General features: G+C 28.1%; 1 protein-coding gene across 2 annotated transcripts; it reads left to right on the top strand.

The window, feature by feature from the left end:
- Positions 1-16,064: 16,064 nt before the first annotated feature.
- On the top strand, positions 16,065-18,939 carry LOC117926234 (psbQ-like protein 3, chloroplastic). 2 transcript variants are annotated; one of them, XM_034845311.1, is made up of 3 exons: positions 16,065-16,169; positions 17,310-17,825; positions 18,448-18,939. In XM_034845311.1, the coding sequence occupies exons 2-3, from the start codon at positions 17,367-17,369 to the stop codon at positions 18,541-18,543; spliced, it is 555 nt and encodes a 184-aa protein (XP_034701202.1). In that variant the 5' UTR covers positions 16,065-16,169; positions 17,310-17,366; the 3' UTR covers positions 18,544-18,939. The 2 variants fall into 2 exon arrangements, with proteins under 2 accessions (XP_034701202.1, XP_034701203.1); XM_034845312.1 differs by lacking the exon at positions 16,065-16,169 and adding an exon at positions 16,204-16,685.
- Positions 18,940-22,835: the final 3,896 nt, after the last annotated feature.

Below are 22,835 nucleotides of genomic sequence, written 5' to 3'. Positions count from 1 at the left end.
GGGAAAAGCCAAAACTAATGCCGCGTTCGTTCCGCGGGAAATATATCGAGTATAATAATAACAGCTTTCCATTTGAGCCCTATTTCTTTATCTTAATTACGGACTTAACCCTTATATATATCTTCTTTTATCACCGACAAATCGTGAATGTGACCGCCTCTTTCCCCTGATGCATACTCAATTAGCGCAACCCTCGGACCTAACATGTCTGTCAGTTATTTGGGATCTTTGGTTAAAGAGCTAAAATAACCCAATAATAAAAATATTTTATGTCAAATGGATATAAAAAATTTGATAACGGGTATTTTGATCATTTCAATCAAATATATAAAAATGAGTCAGCGTTTTCAAAACCAAAAACAAAGGATAGTTCCTCCCTTCCAAAAGTAAAATCAAACTAGAAAACACGTTGAAAAACTAAAAATATTAAACAAAAAATGTGATATTTTTAGATAATATTTTTTAATTATTTTTAGTTATTTTTACTAACTATTTTAAAAAATAATTATATAAATATATATAATGATTAAAAATAAAATTATGAACATAAAAATTATTTTTAAAATACATTTAAAAATATTAAAAACATTTTAAGTTCTCAAATGGACTTTTATTTTATAAAATATAACCGTTTTCAAAAACAGCTACTAAACAAGGTCTAAGGTACTTATAGAAAGTAAAGAATTTATCTTGCACGTTTGTTTTGTAATATTTAGGATTTTAATGTGTTGCTTATTAAGTATTTTGTCCTAATGTCATGTTGTTTATCTATAATGTATTTTGACTATTAATCAAATATTTCTCCAATGAACTAAGATTAAATTCTACTATTTTTATTTTGAGTAATTGTTGAAATACTTAAGAATTGGAATTTGTGAATTGAACAAGGGTTGAGTTTTGCTCTATTACATTGTAAGCCATATTTCGAACATTTTTTTGAAATAGCTAGGAATTTAATGTGTTGAAATTGTGTTGTGGAGTGTGATTAAATTAGGGTTAAGTTCTTTTGTGTCTTTTTGTGATCTATGTTTAGGAATATATGATGATTTCAATATATTCACTTAACTTGTTTTGGAGTTAAGTTTTTTTGAGAATATTAATCTATGTTTAGGATTTGTATTAAAAGTGCAATTTGGGTGAGTAAGTCTGATTCAATTGGTATAAGTTTTGTTAATCATTTTTAATACTTAAATTTAATTTGAATTAAGTTTTTTTCAACTCAAACTCAATTTAGGTTCGGGTTGTATCAAGTTTTAGACAACCGGAGTCTAACCCAAATTTGATTTAATGTTTTTATAATATTTATATTGTATATATTATCCTATATAATATGAAATTATATTATATCATCTACTTTTCATTTTTTTATTTATAATTGTTGTTACTATCTTGAAATTTGATTCTATTTATTATTTAAATTTTCATATAAATATATAAAAATAAGTTTTTTTAAAAACAAGGGTTTTGAATTATTTTACTCAATTAATTCAACAAATCCGAGTTTAACCCAATCAACTTAAACTCAACTTGAATTTAGAGAAATGAGGATGAGTTAGGCATGCATGAGTTAAGTATCTTAAATTAGTGGTTAGATTGAGTTGGATTTAAATTGATTGTTTCTTAATTCGGTTTAGACTGGAATTAGTCATCAATCCAATCAACTCACCTTAAGTTGTAACCACAATTTGTATGCTAAAGTTGTTAACTAAACTTTATGAAAAAAATAATTATTTTGGATACATAAAACATAATAAAAATAAATATTAAAACAATGATAAAATAATAATCATATTCTTATTTTGATTTATAATACCGATAATACTTTTAAAGTAAGTTTGAGTCATCTTATGAATTGTTTTGGTCAAGGTCTTCAACTCTCATTACTCTCATATGGTAGATGAGTCATTTGTATGATTACCAACTTGAATGCACTCATATAATTGCATAGGTTATACTTATCTATTTTCTTCCGCTACTCATAAACATTATGTATAAATTAAATTTGATAATGATGGGGTTACATAAGTAACATCATATTTATATAAATGAAATTATTTCTAACTCCCTATTTATAATTTGACTCTTTCATAATAAGACTTTTGGATGTCAATCAATTTATTCACTTACCTAATATATGGTCACACACGTTATTGGAAAAAAGCTACGAGAAGTTGGAATGGAAACCTAATGTAAAATGGAGATATCAATGGTGGCCATCACACCAATACATGGAAATGTTGACAAATAACACGAACATGGAAATCCAATGGGAGATTACTTGAATGGGTATTTATTTATTTTATTATTTTTTGCGTGATTGGTTGAATGAGTATAAAATTTCTTTCACACAATATTTGGATTAAGAATGCTTTAATTCATGATTTTTAAGTTAATTGTCAACCTTTTATTTTCTTTTATTAATTTACTTGTTCGTCCTCGTCTTAGTATATTAGTTTGTGTGACAGTATATTTTTATAGGAATGCTTTACCTCCAATTTTACTTTGTGACTACCTGAATTTAAACTCAAGGTTTTTATTTATTTATTTATTTTTGCTTCAAAATTATTTGAAATAAATTTTTTTGAATTCACAAAGTTTGTTTTATTTTTATTTTTAACATAAAAAAGAATTTTTTTTTTAATATATCAAATAAATTGTATTCTAGTATTTTGATTAAAATGTTAATACGACTTACATAATATTATTCTATTAAAGATTTTACATCCTTAGTGACCTGTAAAGGGTAAAGACACTTAGGTCTTATTTGGCAACTGTTTTCATTTTCGAGAACATTTTTTTGTTCTTCAAAAAGAAAAAAAAAAAAAGCAATAAAAACACATTTTACAATTAGAAAACGGTTTTTTTATTTTCTTATTAAAAAAAATAGAATGTTTTCAGAAAACAACATTTAGTTTTTTTAACTTCTTTTGTTGTTTTAAAAATAATTATACTAACATGGTGAATGATTAAAAATAAAGGACAAGATATAAAAATTATTTTTAAAATATACTTAAGAACATTAAAAATATATTACAAATATTTCAGGTTTCAAACAAACTTTTGTTTTATAAAATATCATAAAAAATATTTAAAAATTGTTCTCAAAAATTATTTTTCACAATTATTTTTTAAAAGAGTTACTAAACACAACCTTAACATTCTATGTTTATAAATAGTGCATTCTCAAGAAAGCTTTGACATCATCAACGAGAAGAAAACTAAAAAATAATAATAATAATAATCATGTAGGTTTTCATCAAAAGGAACTTGTTCTTATAACATCTTTGAAAAAAAAATACGCTTTAACAAGACTTTTAAAAAAAAAACAAAATAATAAGTTACTAATCTCTAAAAAAAAATTGTTTTTGAATTAAGGGATAGTAGCCTATAAAATTCCTTTAAATATATATATAAATTTGATGATTTTTTTTATTAAGTAAAATAATTTTAGTCTTGAAAAAGTAAACATTTTTTAGGAATATCTAGGTTATGTTAGTTCCTAAAAAGTATTAAGGAAATAAAAAAATGTTAAGAAAAATTATTTTCTCATATTTGATTTTATTATAAAAAAAATACAAAAGAAAATTAAATATAATTAAAATTAGTTTAAACTTATATTTTTTTAATTATTTAGTCTTTATATAGAAGAGATAAAATAAGTGAAATGAGTTTAAAATGGTATATAAAAATAGTTTATTGATTTTAAATCTATTTTTATTTTTCTTTACTTTTTCTTTCCTTCTTATTTTCATCTTCATTTTCTTTCTTTCTTATTTTCATCTTCATTTTCTTTCCATCACATTTTCCCTTATATTTTCTAAGAACTAAACATAGCCATAGGGGTTTAAATACGTTGTAATGGTGTTTACCCATTACCTTTTTTTCTCTTTTAACTAAATACTCTTAATAATGTTTGTAATGGTGTTTAGAGTGTAATTAGAGTACCAATAAGTTTTATTATCTTTATTTTGATTAATTTTAGGCTATTGTAGAATTCAAATATGTTCAATTGAACTATAGTGGAATTAAGATTCTTTTAAAAATAACTTAACTAAGTTAAATTGTTAATTAAAATATTTATCTAAACTGTTCTACAATTATGTTTTACTTAATCAAGAACTTAGCTAGGATTTTTAGTCAAAAGATTCATCTAACATATTTTTAATGAATATTTTGACCTTTACAATCAAATATATCTTAAAATATATGAAAATGAGCCATCGACCAAATTACCCCAAATAAATTAAAAAAATAATAATAAAAATAAAAAATTCAAAATCTTCCTAAAAGAAATAAAGGTGAAGGATTCAAAACCGAAAACAAAGAATAGTTCCTCTCTTTTAATGTAAAATCAAACTAAAGTACTCATAAAAAGTAAAGAATTTATCTTTAATTGAAATGATGAGAATGTATACATTTGTTTTATAATATTTAGGATTTCAATGTGTTGCTCAGTAAGTATTTTGTCCTAATGTCATGTTATTTATCTATTATGTATTTTGAATATTAATTAAATATTTCTCCAATGAACTAAGATTAAATTCTACTATTTTTATTTTGAGCAAATTTTGAAATATTTAAGAATTGGAATATGTGAATTGAACAAGGGTTGAGTTTTGCTCTATTATATTGTAAGTCATATTTTTCGAACATTTTTTTTAAATATCTAGGAATTCAATGTGTTGAAATTGTGTTGTGGAGTGTGATTAAATTAGGCCAAATTGAGTTGGATTCAAATTGATTGTTTCTTAATTCGATTTAAACTCAAATTAGCTATCAATCCAATCAACTCACCTTAAGTTGTAACCATAATTTGTATGTTGAAGTTGTTAACTAAACTTTATGCGAAAATAATTATTTTAGAAAATCAATTTTGGATGCATAAGACATAATCAAAATAAGTATTAAAACAATGATAAAATAATGATCATATTTTTACCTTAATCCATGATACTGATAACACTTCTGAAGTGAGTTTGAGTTACCTTGTGAATTATTTTGGGTAAGGTCTTCAACTCACTACTCTCATATGGTGGATGAGTCACTTGTGTGATGTATGTTGTTAAAAGTAAAACAACAAGACGTAAGAATGAGAGTGTGACTTGGGACTTTAATTTTATATAAAAGATTTATATCTCTTAATCTTCCCATAAAAAATTGCATGGGAGGTAGGCTCATTATTTACTATAATTATCCACAAATTAATGGATGATAGTGGGTTACCAACTTGAATGCACTCATATAATTGCATAAGTTATACTTATCCATTTTCCTTCACTACTCATAAACATTATGTTTAAATTAAATTTGATAATGATGGGGTTACAAAAGTAACATCATATTTATATAAATGAAATTCTTTCTAACTCCCTATTTATAATTTGACTCTTTCATAACAAGATTCTTGGATGTCCAATCAATTTATTCACCTACCTCACAAATGGCCACACATTATCGAAGAAAAGCTAAGAGAAGTTGGAATGGAAACCTAATGTAAAATGGAGATATCGATGGTGGTCATCACAAGTATATATTAAAATGTTGACAAATAACACAAACATGGAAATCCAATGGGAGATTACTTGAATGGGTATTTTTTTATTTTTTGCGTGATTGGTTGAATGAGTAGAAAATTTATTTCACACAATATTTGGATTAAGACTGCTTTAATTCATTATTTTTAAGGTAATTGTCAACCTTTCATTTTTTTTTATTAATTTACTTGTTCGGCCTCATATTAGTATATTAGTTTGTGTGTTAATATATTTTTATACGAATGCATTACCTCTTATTTTACTTTCTAACTACTTGAATTTAACTAAAGGTTTTTATTTATTTATTTTTGCTTCAAAATTATTTGAAATAATTTTTTTTAAATCCAAAACCTTTGTTTTATTTTTATCTTTAACATAAAAAATAAAAACTTTTAATATATCAAATAAATTGTATTCTAGTATTTTGATTAAAATGTTAATACAACTTACATAATATTGTTCTATTAAAGATTTGATATTAAAAGGAACTTACTCTTATAACATCTTTGAAAAAAAAAATACACCTTAACAAGACTTTTTAAAATAATAATAATAAGTTACTAATCTATAAAAAAAATTGATTTTTGAAATGCCTTTATATATATATATTTGATGAATTTTCTTATTAAGTAAAACAATTGTAGTCCTAAAAAAGTATCTTTTTAGTAATATCTAGGCTATGTTTAATTTCTAAAAAGTATTAAGAAAAGAAAAAAAAAATGTCAAAGAAATTATTTTCTCGTGTTTGGTTTTATTATAATAAAATACAAAATATGAGATTTTATTGGATTATAGGAACTTGTGGATGATCATCCATATTGATATATATATCTTTTGTAACTCCCTAAAAGGGAGATGCTCTAATGAAAATGAATTCCATTTTCTTCCTACATTCTAATTTCTCATTTTCGTTTTCTTCTCCTTTCACTTTTATTATTTTACAACATGTTATCAATATGACGGTTTGAGTACATAAAAAAAAAAAAAGAAAAATACTTGAGGTAGAAAAGAAAAATAGAAGAATGCTCAAGATAGAAAAAGAGAAGAATTAATCCACAAAATTTCTTATAGGTATGTAGCTTTATTCTCTTTGAATGAAATATGAATAGTATGCATTGTATTATTATAATTTTTATTTACTTTATCTCGTAGCCAAAAGCTATGTGAATCATATTTCATATAATTATATATTTTAATTATTTAATAATTATAAGTTATATAGAAAAATTTTCATAACCAGAAGTTATAAAAAATATGCACAATCTTCATAATTACTTTTTTATTATATTATATAACTGGAAGTTATATAAAACAACATTATATGACCGGAAACTATATAATGAATAGTTCATAGCTTGAAACTATGTATAAATCCAAAATTACAAATACATAGTTAGAAGCAATGTATATAACTCATAATTATTTGTTTTTAATTATACAGTATAACTAGAAGTTATACAAAATAATATTATATAATTAGAAGCTCTAAATGAATAGTTCATTACTTAAAGTTATGCACAAATCTACAAAATGAATAATTTATTACTTAAAGTTATACACAAATTTACATAAAAAATAGTTCATAGCCTGAAGTTATATACAAATTTAAATATTTTCTTGTTTTAACAAAATAATCATAGCATGAAGTTATGAAAGATATTAACTTTTAATTTCTTTAATTTCTTTTAATTATATTGTGAAACTGAAAATTATACATGAATAGTTTATAACCTGAAGCTATATACAAATTTACATATTTTCTTATTTTGATAAAATAATCATAACCTGAAGTTATGAAAAATATTGACTTTTAATTATTATTTCGTAACTAGGAATTATTGAAACAATTTTTATTAATAATTGTTTCATAGTCAGAAGTTGTGCACTCAATTTCTAATTCTCTTATATCTAAAAGTTATATAAAACAAAATTGTCAATGAACAACTATATAGCTAGAAGTTACAAAAAAAAAAAATTAATTTTGTTGTATAACCAGAAGTTATATTATAACATAATTGTCAATTGTGTAATGTTATTATAATACATTATAATATTACTTAAATTTTAATTATTCATAGTCTTAAGCTGTGAAGAAAAAGTTAGTAAATTAATAATTGTTAAACTTGTATAGTTAGAAGATATAGATATATATATATATATATATATATAAATTATTTTATTATAAACTTATATTATATAGCCAAAAGTTATATAAATATTATTATTTATAACTTGAAGTTATGAAAATGTGAAAATTAATATTCTTTGTACAAATAAAAGATTATGTCAAAGTTGTTAATACGTAATTTCTTATAGCTAGAAGTTATAAAAAAACTAACAATTTTGTACAACTTTATGAAATTCATATAACCAAAAATTATAATGAAATATATTATACATATTTCTATCAAATAAGTATATTTATTTGAAATTAGAAAGTTAATGAAATAGGAAAAGTTTTTTATGGAAAATATTTTATGAAATAATTAAGAACAATTTTTCCTTTTATAAAATATTATTTGTAGAGATTTTATTCTAAAAAATATTTCGAAATTAATAACAATAAAATTTTTTCTTTGTTTTCTTTGATTAATTAAATAATAAAATATTGGATTATTTTTTATTATTTTAATATTTAAAAAAAATTAAAACTATATAAACTACTTCACATTAGTTATTTCTTTTAACTTATATAAGGGTATCATAATAAGAGTATTTTAATCATTGTATGGAAAGAACAACAATTAAATTTTTTTATATGAAATAAGATATGATTTAATTTTTTTTAAATTTAAAAAATGAAAAGTTAGTCACATTTTTTTAAAACATTTTCCAAGGTTTGGACACACATAAAGGGTCATTACTGACTTGTTACCGTTGGTTTCAGCCTTGAGTATTAAATCAAACAAGGATTGAAGTTCCACTTTGATTCTATGTTTGAATTTTTGCCATATCATGGAGCCACAACCCTTATTAAGACACGTGACGCATGTCATCACCCATACCATAACGCATGCCAAGGCTCTTACATGATGTCACGACTTATGCCAAGACACGTGACACATGCTATTGCTCGTGCCACATATTTCGGGCCTCAAGGCTTAGAAAATGTTAGCACGTTAATCTTAAAAGGTGTACATGTTTCATGTAAGAGAAAATAAAGGAAATAAAAAACAATCTATTTCAAAGGCGAATATCATGTTTCGTTACTCCACAATAGTTAATGCTTCTTGTCTGACTCACATCTTTTTTAAGGCACTTTGAAGACTTTGATTAAGAATTGATTTGGTCCTTCGTTGTGACCCTTGGAAACCCCTAAGATTACACCTTATCAGGATTTGGATTTATGGAGGACATGATAAATGAATTTCAATTACTAATACGAAAGGTATTTGTCTCGCGTGCATCTATTGATTTTTAACACAACTATTCTATGTCTTTCTTATTTTAATAAAATTTGTGATATTTGAAATAATAGTTTCCAAATTTAAAAAAAAAATGTAAGAAAAAACTATACATTAAAAAAAAAAAAAAAAAAACTAACAAGAAAATTTACAAACAAAAATTTAGAATTTTTTTATTCAAAAAAATTATAAAACTTTTAAAAATTATGACCTAAACCATTCAAAAGATTAAATTAATTAAAATATTGTATAGGTAATTTGCGTGATGGTTTGTCTAAATAATAATTTAGGTAACATTAAATATTTATGGACTGGCAGTAAAATAATTTTATAGGGTAAACAATTGTAATACTTTAGAAATGAAAATGGGGAATTTAAGTCTGAAGTGACGTCTCAAAGTTGGAATGAGAGAAGAAGTCAAAGGTGGAATTGACGGGGAAATTGACTGATTGCACATGGTAAGGGCTAAAAGTTAGGAATTATAAATATGGGCCATAGAGGCTTTCATACTTATGGGCCTAGTAACATGAAGGCTAGGGCCCACCACGTACGAAAATCACAACCAGATGGCCCAATTCATCTGGACACGTTGCAAGTGTTTTCCTAATCCACGCAGCTGATATCTCTCACTCACAACCCATCTGGGTGGACACTCAAGTACTAGAAATATTAAAGTAAAATTAATATATATATATATATATATATATATTTTTAAAGTTTGTAAATAGAGATATCTTTATACTATAAAATTCAACATGCCCGTTTCTTTGTAACTTTTTTTACTTTTTTTTTTCTCCTTATTTTCTTCTAATATTTATCAAATTATAATTTCTTAAGAGATGTTTGAAGACAACAAAATGTTTGGCATACGAGACAAATGGAGAGCATATTTTTTTCTCATTCACTTTTATATTTGGATAATTTAAATGATAATAAAAGTTCATTAATTTTAAAAAGTGTTTTTAATGTTTTTAACACTTTAAAATTTTTATAATTTAAATATTAAAAATATAAAAATATTTTTTAAAAATTAATGTCAAATACACTCTAAGAATAGAATAAAAATTATTCTAAAAAAAATAAAATTTCACTTATAAGTGAGTTTGAATTTATCTCTAATAAAAGGTATTTTGACTTCTTTATATGCAAATTGTTTTAAAAATCATTTTTAAAGAATAAAAAAACCAAAAACTTGTTTGGATAAATTATTTTTAAAAATAGTTTTTTATTTTGATTTTGTAAAAAAATAATAATTATAAATTCAATTATTTAATTCGAGTTTCATTAAAATATTTTTATAATTGCAAATAAATTAAAAAATAAATAACTTTTAATAAAATATAAATAGTAATATTATAATAAAATCATAAATTATATATTTTTAAATATTAACATCCTCACAAAAGCATAATTGATTTTTTTTTTAAAAAAGTAAATAATAATAATTTTAAATTATGTTAATACTATTTTATTTTAAATGAATTTTAAAATAAATAAAATTTATTCTTTTTAAGATATAAATAAATAAATAAATTTATCATATGCATATATTTAGTAATAGTTATAAACATAGTATTATGGAATTTTGAAATGTCTGAGTGAGAGTTTAACCGTATCTCAGAGACTTAGGTGGTGTTTGTTTTTTGACTGAATAAAAAAAACCAAAATATTTGACTTTTTATATTCAGTTAAAAGTAACTTATTTACATCAACCAACATAATTAAACTAAACTTATTGGTAATAAATTCACTTTATTATCTTGATTAATATCAAAGATATTTTTAGCTGAATAGAAAAAGTCAAATATTTTAACTTTTTCTATTCACCCAAAAAACAAATATTTGAAAATGAAAGAACTATAAAGTGATTTGAGTCCCCTCCTAATCGTTGTCCTCAAGTAAGTGGGCTTGACCCTCGTATGGTTCTACAAGTGCCACTCCGTTGGTGAATGCCACGTTGCCAACTTGATATTCAAGTTTTTGGACAGCCATCCTCCTCACCTTGCAAATATATGTATATATTCCTTCTCTGTGATGTTCAGGCTTGTATGACCATTTCTAGCATTGTCGGTCGTGCTAATCAGGACCGGCTTGTGGCCATGGGGAGGCAGTCGAGCAACTTCGACGGGTCCCCGAATGAGATTTTTGGCTTGTAGTTAAAATCTTGGTATTAAATATATTTTGTACTTTGTTTATACAAGACATGTGCAAGGAGAGATTATAGGTGGCAAATGAAAACCAAAAAAAGGACAGTTATTTGATGTGTTAAAAATAATATAATTCAAGTGTAAAAATTGATATAAAATATATGATTAATACAAAAACCAATATACGTTTCTTTGGTTTTTCTTCGTCTTTTTTTTTTTTACTTTATTATTATTTTTTTGTTTGATAAAATTTAATACTTATTACTTAAGTTGACTTTAAGTTAAGTTAAACTTAAATCGTTAACTTAAGACTTATTACTTAATTCTTATTTTAAGTATTAAAATTATTTGATAAAATTAATTTAAAATTCATTCTAAATCATTAAATTAACATGTTTATCTTTATAAATAATAATTACGGCAAAAAAGATTAAAAAATAATAGAGATCATAGTGAAGTAGTAAAAGAGATCATAAAAGTAATTAGATCAAATAAAAATTAAAAAAGTAAAATAAAAATATGGACTTAAGACTCATTTAATTATTTTGACTTATTACTTAAAATTATTTTTAACTTTAAGTCATTCCATTAAGTTATTTTACAGAACATACTTATTTTACTTAATAACTTAAATTAAATTATTAAATAACTTTAAGTTATTAAATCGATTTACCAAACATCCATTAAATTATTTTATCAAACATACTTAATTTATTTAATGACTTAAATAAAATTATTAAGTTATTTTAAATTATTAAGTTAGTTTACCATACACTCACTCTTTTTCCTTTTTTTAATATTATTTATCCTTATTATTTAATATTATTGTTAATGTTAATATTAAAAATAGCAGTTTTGATATAAAATAGTATTTTAATATAAAATAAGTATTATTAATTAACAATAATAACACTAATGACAATATTTTAGTGAATTAGAAAAAGAAATAAAAATATACAAATAATATATATTTATATTTTTTAAAAATACCTTGTCAATTTAATTTCTTTTCCCTTATCTTTAATAAAGAATAAAAGAGTTAAAAATAAATTATTGTATTTATTTTTAGATTTTATATTATAAATCAAATAAAAAGATTTTTCTTCCCTTTTATAGTACTTAAATGGGACATTCAGCATATTCACCCATATGCCTTGTTGCATGGATAGAGTACGACTGGAGTAGGGGCTCAAGGAGGCCCAGCCAACGTGCACACACTGCATTGGGCATCTCAACAATTATTACGAAATAAGTGGAATACAGCAATGCATGTGATGTAAATGCCACTTCTCAATTATTGAGATTCCATTAATGTTGTAATCACTTCCAAAGACCAATCACCTTTCCCCTACTTTTTGTAATCCTATTAGGTATTTTAGGGTCCATTTAATATTCATTGCTTAAAGAAAATAAAAGAGGGGCCATCAAGAAGTCAATTCCATTTTTGTTTTTTATGTACTTTTGTAATAAATATTCCGTTACAAAAATTATATTCCAAGGAATTATTTTACATGTCATAGATTTATAAAACATTCATAAAATAAGAATATTGTCCATACAAAATAAATAAATAAAACAATGGTACCATACAAAATATCCGTTTTAACTTTTTTCCAAAAACATCCTAAAGATCAATTAATTCCATACACAAAATTTAGATAGAAAAAAATTTATTTCTATTATTGGTATTGGAATTTATCTCTTGTAATCATTCTTTTGTCGACTCATATGGAAAGTCTCTTAATTATGAGTTGTCATTTGTCTATTCAACTTTATCAATCCCTTCTATCATAATTAGTATAGATATTTGTGATGGCATAAGATTTTCACATTATTAGGACTCTTGGTCCAATGAAGTTATGGAGTCCGTCAAATCTTAATCCATAACGCCTCTTTGTTATTCAAAAAGAGCAAATGAAACTAAGTTACCCAACCTCAATCATGGTTTAAAATCATGGTATTGGTCATCGACTCGACAGGTCTCAAGGCACATTGGTCTCGACATCTCATATCAGTATCCGATGATACATAAAAGATTATAGTTTAAAAACAAAAGTTACACCAAATGAGGGTATAAGTCTTCAAATAAGCATTTTTACATAAGTATACCCATCTCATCATCCATGGGCCTAGAAAGCAACCCGAACCTTGATTTCAGTTTTAGGGTTGAATTTGGCCCAACCCAAGATTGGATCATGCAAGGTGCGCCATGTGCGATTAAGGAGCCAAAATATCACACGATTACAAGGTCATTATCAAAAAAAAAGAAGAAAGAATTGTCTTATATTTTCATAACCCTAATAATTGCTTTAAGACTTAGAGGGATGATGATATGCTCTATATTCTTATTTTGGATAATTTATTTACTAGGCAAAAAAAACCCTATAAGTCATACGCAATTGAATGTCTTATCACATCTTCCCAATAATGCTTCTCATAATACAAAACTAACCATCATTACAAGCATTTCAATTTGAAATTTTTGTTGGTCACTAAATGGATTATTATTAATACATTGTGGTTTACCAAATTTTGAGGGTTTTGCATTCTTTTTTCATTTCAGTACAATTACTAGATACAATATGCAAAGTATTACCTTTAGTTGTTAAAGAATTTTTCTAGCTTGCATTATTGAACCAATGTTGTTTTTATTTAATTTGACCCACTTTAGTTTTTGCAATTGCAATCCTTTGGATATCAATAATTTGCTATACATTCTACTCACCTATGACTTGATAAGCATTGGTTAATGCTCAACATGCATCACATGTGGACGCTCATTAGTATATATAAAATACCTAATTACATATAATTATATAAAAATACATTTTTTTTCTTTTTTCTTATTTTTAATATATATGAAAAAAAATTTAAAAATTACCACTGCTTTCTCAAATTAAACATGTGATCAATTGAAAAAAAAATGATCTGAAATGTCTATATAATATCATAAATGTATAATGTTGAAAACTTTCATTATCAACCCAAATACAAAATAGAAATCTCATGTTTCAATCATATAAAGAAATCATGTTGAACATTTTAGAGAATGTTTACAAACTTGAATCCGTTATGGGTGTTGAAGAAGTATAATTCTTCTAAAACGATAGAAGAAGAAACCACCTTACCGTTTTTTCTCTGTGATGGGAGGCAGGAGAGGGAAACATTCTATATTTTCAAAAGGGTTGAATTCACACCAAACCCCATTTTTGAATCCTTATATATCAATTTCATATATACCTTGGGGACCATACTCATTGGGTTGTTGGACCACATGTGTCTTAGGCCCATCATGTAAAACATATGTGACTTGGACTCTACACACAAGGTGGTCCATACTTTATAACAAATATAAATTAAATATATATATATATATATATATATATATATATATATATATGAATAATTTAATCATAAATAATTATTAAATATATGTGAGTCCAGAATTATTCTAACATATAATTTATAAGTTATTAAAATTTAAAATAATTACAATAAATTAAATTATATATAAATAATTAAAAACACTCTAAAGATTTCATCATAGTTATTATAATTTATATAAAAATTATTATTATTCTCATATTTTTAAAACATAAAATGAAGAGTATATTTAAATGAGACTTAATAATTTTAAAAACATAAAAACAAACTTTAGTGTAGCAATTAACTTGGAACCTGTAAACAATTTTTCTATATCCACACTCAAAATACAGGATATGTATATCTAAAATTACATTTTGTTTTTTTTTTCAATGTAATTGCTCTCTATGAAGAAACCTCTTCTTTCTTTCACAAAAACAATATAATTGTTCTCAATGAAGAAAAATTAGTCAGGAAAAACCCTCTTCTCTCTTCCACCATCTTTCACTTAGGCTATATTTGTTTACGAAAAGTACTAGGGAAAAAAATGTTAAGGAAAATATATATATTTTTTTTCAATTTTATTATGGAAAATACAAAAGAAAGTCAAATATAATTAGAAATATTAAGATTTTTTTATATTTTTAAACTATCTAATATTTATATAGAAAAGTTAAATAAATGAAAAAAATTTAAAATAATATATAAAAATAATTTATTGACTTTAAATTTATTTTTTATTTTCTTTCACTTTTTTTTTTTTTTTTTTACTTTTATTTTCTAATTTCTTTTCCTCGCATTTTTCTTCAAACTTTTCGGGACAAACATAACCTTAATCTTTCATATTTCAAGGTTCCATACTTTGCACATAATTTTATAAATTTTTTTATTAAATATTAAACAATATTTGGATGAAAATTGTGAAGCAAATAAGTGAAAATGGGAAGAAAAATGGTTTAAAAATAAACAAAAAATGGTGTGGGGAGGTATGACCCCATGAGAAGTGTTCAAATCTCATGATTGAGCATCTTTCGTGGTGTCCTAATTTTTTATGTTTAAATAATATAAAGCCTTTTAAACTTATAGATGTAGACACCATTGGATAACTTGATCGGTTAGAGATGATTTTTTATTTGTCATTGCTTGAAAACAATAATTTTATTCAATTTTTGCTTGAAGATAAATAACTTCGGTATATAGTGGTATGGGATTTTCACATTATTAGGACTATTGATCTAATGAAGCTAAGGAGTTCGACAAATCTAGTCCATAATGCCTCATTGCTATTCAGAAGGAGCAAGTGAAGCTAAGTTACCCCAACCCCAATCATGGTTCAAAATCATGGTATCGATCATCAACTCAATAAGTTTTGAGGCACATCGATTTCGACATCTCAAATTGGTATTCGGTGATACATAGTTTAAAAACAAAAGTTACACCAAAAGGCGGCATAAGTCTTGAACATCATCCATGGGCCTAGAAAGCATCCCGGACCTTCAGTTCAGTTTCAGGGCTGAATTCGGCCCAGCCCAAGATTGGATCATGCAAGATGCGCCATGTCCGGTTAAGGAGCCCACTGGCTATAATCGAAGAAAAAAAAAAAGAAAAAAGAATTGCCTGTGATTCCCACTGACTAATTTGGCCTCAAACCTCAGACCCGTCGCCACTAATCTCAGTTGGTTGCTTCAATCTCCCTCTGTATTGGCCAGCATCAGCATCAGGTTCATCCCTCAGCTCTCTTCGCCGTGGCACTATAATTAGGGTTTATGGGCAGTCTTTTATCTATTTCTTTTCCTGCTCGTTCCGTTTGCTTGATAATTGGGTTTGTGATATTATTTTGTGTTTTATTTTTTTCCCATGTTCGTAATTAGGGTTTTTGATTTGATTTGATTGTTTGTGTGAAAATTTTCAAATCTATGTCGAACAGATAAATTGGTTCAACTTTCAAATGTAAATCCGTGGCGTGTATGGTAATGAATAGTTTGGAGTTGGACAGAAAGTATATTGCCATTTGGGTATGCCAATGTCGAGTGATTTAAATTTGATAATTTACCCGACACCCAGGTTTCAAAAAGTGAGGGCATTTTTGTGGCTAAAAAGCTCTGTTGTTGGGTTTGTCCGCAGCACTCTCGTCACCCTTTCTTTTCTTCTGCGGCTTCCCAAAATATTTCTTATCGTTTCCAGTTTCCAGTTTGCAATTTTATCCACAACGCAAAATCGAAAAATTCCTTTTCAAGGTAACTGTTCAATTTTCAGTTTGCTCACTTTCTTACCAAAGTTAAACAATTTCTACAGAGATTTGAATGACATTGCGAAATGGAATGATTTGGTTTGGTGAAATGGTAGATTGATTAGACAGAAGCCCAGTCAGTTGGATATTCTGTGCGTTGATTTTGGGTCTTGGTTTCATGGAAATGGGTTTTCTGTGTGAAGCCCTTTACTTGTATAAAAGGGTTTTGTTCGTAAAACAAATTCAAGAAGAATCCATGTTCTATTTGCTCTGGGGATGGGTGAATTGGGGTTGGGGTAACTCAGTTTCACTTGCCCTTTTGGAATGCTTGAAGGTATCACAACTTTTGCTCTGTTTGCTCTTAATGGAGTATTTCATCTTTTCAGGGGGTATATGTTAGTTCATCAACTCCTTGTGTGTGTGTGTGTGTGTGAGAGAGAGAGAGAGAGAGATTAACCAGGTCATTGACTCTATGTGTGCATTTCTTAGTCTATGTTTCCATCATTGTTGCCCATGAGGCCATGGTAGATTTCAATTTGTATTGTCACAAACCTGAGATATCCTGCATGAAAATATGTTAGTTTTTTCTACAAAAGAAATATTTAAAGAAAAAGAAAATGTTATTTTGCAGGAGAATCTCTTTTGGGACATTATCAAACAAATTGCTTTGCTACAATACAATAGAGCGATGGCACTAGTACCACGGTTTGTACAATCCTCTCCACCTTACCTTAGTCCAACCTTTATATGCCATCTCAAACCTTCCTTTCTATTGAGGGAGAACCCTGAAAAGGTCCCTAAATCTAATTTCACTAGAAGAATAGGTGCTATAGCAACAATGGCTAAAGTACTATTAGCAAGGGAAGCAATTTTCAATGTAAAAATTGCAAATGGATTTGATTTGAAAATGGTAGCTCCTGGTCAGACACTTGAAGAGGCAGAGAGTGGAATCAGAGGCCACGCGCTAGCTCTGCTACAAGTAAAAGCTCTGATAGAGTCTGAGGCATGGAAAGATATGCAGAAGGCACTACGAAAGAGCTCCTCATTACTTAAACAGGATATCTACACCATAATCCAAAGCAAACCTGGAAGTATGAGGCCTCAGCTAAGGAAGCTCTATTCAAATCTATTCAACAACGTGACCAGAGTAAGCAGTGCTTATTATATCAATCTTCTTTATACTCCAAGGGGAGACCCTTAATCTACATGAGGGAAGCTCTAGTCCTTCTGAGTTGGTCTTCCCACGCATTAAATGGTTTATAGAGCCATGCTCTTTAGTCACACTTCACTCTAAATTTAGTGTTTAGCAGTTACATATTCATAGGTGTCATTGATTGAAATCAATAATCATATTTCCAGGTGGGGGAGTCTATAGATTGAGGGTTGATTATTAATCCTTGGTTAAGAAATGATTTTAAATGCTTCGTGTTTAATTGGTATTAAAGTTTTGATTGCAAGTACTGGAAATTTTAAATAGGAGTTTCAAGGGACATTTAATAACTACATTATTGAATACATAATTGTGTCGCGAATTCTTGTTTGCTAAAAGGACAATGGGGGCCCTCCAATCTTAAAGTATTTGAAATTAGAAGGGGAGTTATCCTTACAGTTAGTTTGATTCTTCTTTCAACATGCATTTTGCAAGATTGCAGGGCCTCAGGAGAGGTGATTCATCCTAATCTACTATGTGGTGTCTCTGTTTAGGAATAATTTCAGTGTTAAAAAACCATTCTTGAGAATTAACCTCATTTGGTATGTTGACATTGCAGCTAGATTATGCAGCCAGAGACAATGATGCAACGCAAGTTTGGGAGTACTATGAAAAAATTGTGATAACCCTTGATGACATTTTGTCTAGAATTTAGTAATCAGAGTTTTCAGTTTTTCCCCAACTGCTGAAAAAGGAAGCCTCACACAGTTGGTGCCACAATCACCCGTGGGATCCCATTCATTTAGAAATGCAGTTGATGGCTGCATTCTCACGTCAGGTCTCGTGCGAAGTTTTGTTTATGAAAATGGAAGTTCGGCCGGGGGGTCCTTGAAGGGAGGAAAAAACATAGAAAGGTCCTTGTGGGTGAAAGGTGGGTGGCCCATCAAATTGCTGGCCGAACCCCTGATTATTCTGATGTTGTCCAGCCGAGTTACGGGATCAGGTAGGCAGATAGGCAGATAGGATAGAACCTTGTGCTTACTTTGCAATTTGAAAATGTGGAACATATACACCATGTGCTTAAAATTCTTTTCTTTCTATTTTTTTTTTCCTTACAATTCTTTGATGAGATTTGTTGATTAGATAAGAAACAGTAGCTTTTGTAGGTTCAAATGTTATTGAAAACATAGTGGTCTGACCACATCTCCACGAAGTTCCAAAATGCATGGCATGCCTTACAGGAACTGGTAATAAACCCAGGAATACATCAACAAAAGGAGGGTCGTGGACTGACTGATTGTAATTTTTGTAGAGATGGTTGGTAATTGCTAGTTTTCTTTTTCATGGAAATTAGCCCTCCTAAGTCCTAACCAACAATGGAACAAAAGGGAAAGAAGCTTTATGTGTTAGGCCCCCATTCAGACTGATTGTAATTCATGTAAATATGGTTGGTAACTGTTAGTCTTCTTTCCATAGAATTAACCCTCCTATCAATGTACAGAAAAGGGAATGAAGTTTTATGTGTTTTTTTCATGGAATTGGCCCTCCTATCTATCAATGGCACAAAAGGGGAGAGAGAGGGAAAGAGGGAAAGAGGGAGAGAGAGAGATAGAGAGGGATAGAGAGGGAGAGGGAGAGAGAGAGAGAGTGAGAGGGAGTGGGAGAGGGAGATCACAATGGACGAGGAAAAGAGAAGTTATGAACCCATCTATTTAAAAAAAGAAAAAGAAAAAGAAAGGAATTCATCCAAAATTAGATGTATAAATATGAACTTCTCATTCTAATAACCCGTGATGTATGAAGATTGTCTCAATATAAAATTTACTGGCATCGCTAACCATCCTTAAATCACATCTGAAATAACCACATTGTCAGTATAATTTTAATTATAAAAAAAGAAAAAGAAAAAAAAAAGTAACCAATAATGAAGCCATAACCTTAAAGAAACCTACCTAAAATCACGGGCAGCTTTAATGGCTGCTAGGATTCTTGGATTCATTGGGACCTTTGTCAAAACACTTTTCAATTTCCTCAATCGTTCTCCCCTATGAGTGTAGCTCGTCCAACATCATATCCTATCAATATTTACAACCCCATTGGTCAATAAGGATCCGTTTGGTTGCCAAGAAAAATTTAGGAAAAGAAAAAAACCAACCAATTTATTTTTTCTCGCCTTTGGTCAATCCAAACGGAGGGTAAACACAAATGATTTAATCAAATCAAGGACAACAAGCAATATAAACAAACAAGCCAAAATGAAAAGAGAACAAAATTATTAGAAACTTGCAGAAAGATTGAGAAGAAGAATCATCAGAGAACAATCAGTCATTTTTTACAATCATTACAAATGGTATCAGAGCCGATCTTTGTAACGACCCGCACCCAACCATGTAGATATTGTCCGTTTTGGGCTCAAGGGGGCCCTTACTGCTTTAAAACGCATCTTCTTAGTTAAGAGGAGTCTCTACATATATAGCGTCAGGAACATTCTCCCCTATCCGATGTGGGACATCACAAATACCCCCCCCCCCCCCTCCCCATGCAGACACAGCGTCTTCGTTGTGTCCCATGGGATTGTGGGGCTAAATAGACAAACACCCCTTATGGGGCTAAACAAACCCCCACACCGGGGTCAGGGATCGGCTCTGATACCATTTGTAACGACCAACTCCCAACCGTGTAGATATTGTTCGCTTTGGGGCCAAAGGGGCTCTCACGGCTTTAAAACGCGTCTACTTGGTTAAGAGGAACCTCTACATGTATAGCGCCAAAAACATTCTCCCATATCCGATGTGGGACATCACAAACACCCCTCATGCAGACACAACGTCCTTGTTGTGTCCCATGGGATTACGGGGCCAAACAGACAAACACCCCTTACAGGGCCAAACAAACCCCCACACCGGAGTCGAGGATCTGCTCTGATACCATTTGTAACGACCCGCACCCAACCATGTAGATATTATCCGCTTTGGGCTCAAGGGGGCCCTCACGGCTTTAAAACGCGTCTACTTGGTTAAGAGGAACCTCTACATGTATAGCGCCAAGAACATTCTCCCATATCCGATGTGGGACATCACAAACACCCCTCATGCAGACACAACGTCCTTGTTGTGTCCCATGGGATTACGGGGCCAAACAGACAAACACCCCTTACAGGGCCAAACAAACCCTCACACCGGAGTCGAGGATCGGCTCTGATACCATTTGTAACGACCCGCACCCAACCATGTAGATATTATCCGCTTTGGGCTCAAGGGGGCCCTCACGGCTTTAAAACGCGTCTTCTTGGTTAAGAGGAGTCTCTACATATATAGCGCCAAAAACATTCTCCCCTATCCGATGTGGGACATCACAACTCTATCACGTCCCAAGACCCACTCTAAGGACGTGACGGTCATTTCACACCTCAAACCCGAAGGCTTAAAGTGTAACTTGACCCAAACAATTATCTTGTAACCGTAAGTTACCAATTACCAAATACTTGTTCAGAGTAGCAGAACAAAATTCTAAAATCTTCAAAACTGAACTTTAAAACTAAGCATCCATCAACCAAAATCCATTATCCAAATAAATTGCAAACTTAAACAATTCAAGTGCTAACAAAATTTTCATAATCTCCAAATCTCAACTTCAAACTATCATAAAAAAAAAAAAAAAAATTTAAAGTTCAATATCTAAATAGCTTTCAAAAACCAATTAATCCAAATGAACATAAACTTATAAGCTAACAATGTCCAAAATAACATCCTAAGCAAAATCCTAATGATGACCATTCCCCGACCTAGCCATCACTCCTCGCCTGAACTAAGGGTACCTGAAAAGTAATTAACAAATAGGAATGAACTCAAAACCCAATAAGGAATATTAATGTAGTCCATGGATCAAATATTTCAAGTTCACTTGCAAAATATGAGATATTATAACTAATTATTTTCATAAACCTTTGAGTCAGTTTTGCCAATACATTCAAAACTTTTAATTGTACACTTTCATTTCTGATTCAAACATTTTCATATCAAATTCAGTTAAAACATTCAAATCATTTATTTACTCTGGTCATCAAACATCAAATGGTGTCTAGTTAGGTGGGACTTTTCAAATAGGTGGCTAACCTCAAATTATTCCTTTAAGGTTGACGAAACCAAACACTAGTAGTACTAGTAACCTCTAACCAAACCCTTAGAGGCTGGGGTCCAAATCAATCACATTCCCCACCAAGAAATATAAATGACAACTATTATATCCTGTTGACAAGGGCCAAACAAACCAGAATTAAACACTTATTTCAATTATTTAAATTTGTAAAACATAATATCTCCACATTTTTCTATTGCAAACAAAATATAAGATCTAACATACTTTTCATGCAAAACATATTTGATCCATGCACAAAGCGAATAATAACTCAAAATGTTTCCAAATGATGTATATAAAAATTTATTTCTAAAAAAAAACAACTGCATTAATTTCCCTTACCTCAAAACAAGTCCTAAAAAACTTGGGAGAAAAAATAATTTTGGAAAATCTACTCTTCCCCTAACAAAGTATAAGATAAATAACCATTATTATTTATCTAAAATTATAGGTTTAATAATCCTAAAATTTTAGGTATTCGAATTAATGTTTTTAATTATGAAAGATAATTTAATCTATTCCTATTTTAGAAAAATTAATAAATTTCTAATTCATATAAAACTTAAATTTTATTTTTCATTTATTTCTTGGGACACAACATAATTTAATTAAACTACAATTTATTTCACTAATTAAATTCTATACTTTTTATTAACTTACACCCATCATTAGTATAATTATAATACCAAAAACTTTACTTTCATTTATTTATAAATTCTATTCTCTCACTTTCACGTTTTTTTTTTCACCTAACATAACCAATACACAATAACTCTTCATCATTTTAATATATATATTAACCACCAAACATTATCCATAGACATCTTTTTTTTTTTTTTTTTTTTTTTAAAAAAAAACTTCCTTCAATGC

The sequence above is a fragment of the Vitis riparia genome, chromosome 12 (assembly GCF_004353265.1).
Source record: "Vitis riparia cultivar Riparia Gloire de Montpellier isolate 1030 chromosome 12, EGFV_Vit.rip_1.0, whole genome shotgun sequence".
Taxonomy (NCBI): domain Eukaryota; kingdom Viridiplantae; phylum Streptophyta; class Magnoliopsida; order Vitales; family Vitaceae; genus Vitis; species Vitis riparia.
The sequence above is the reverse complement of the archived record's forward strand: the minus strand, read 5'-3'. Positions and strand labels throughout refer to the sequence as shown.

Bases quoted from the DNA above. Each gene is read 5' to 3' on its own strand.
- LOC117926234 (XM_034845311.1), top strand. From the start codon at position 17,367: ATGGCACTAGTACCACGGTTTGTACAATCCTCTCCACCTTACCTTAGT. The intron at 17,826-18,447 runs GTAAGCAGTGCT...TTGACATTGCAG, and splicing joins TATTCAACAACGTGACCAGA to CTAGATTATGCAGCCAGAGA.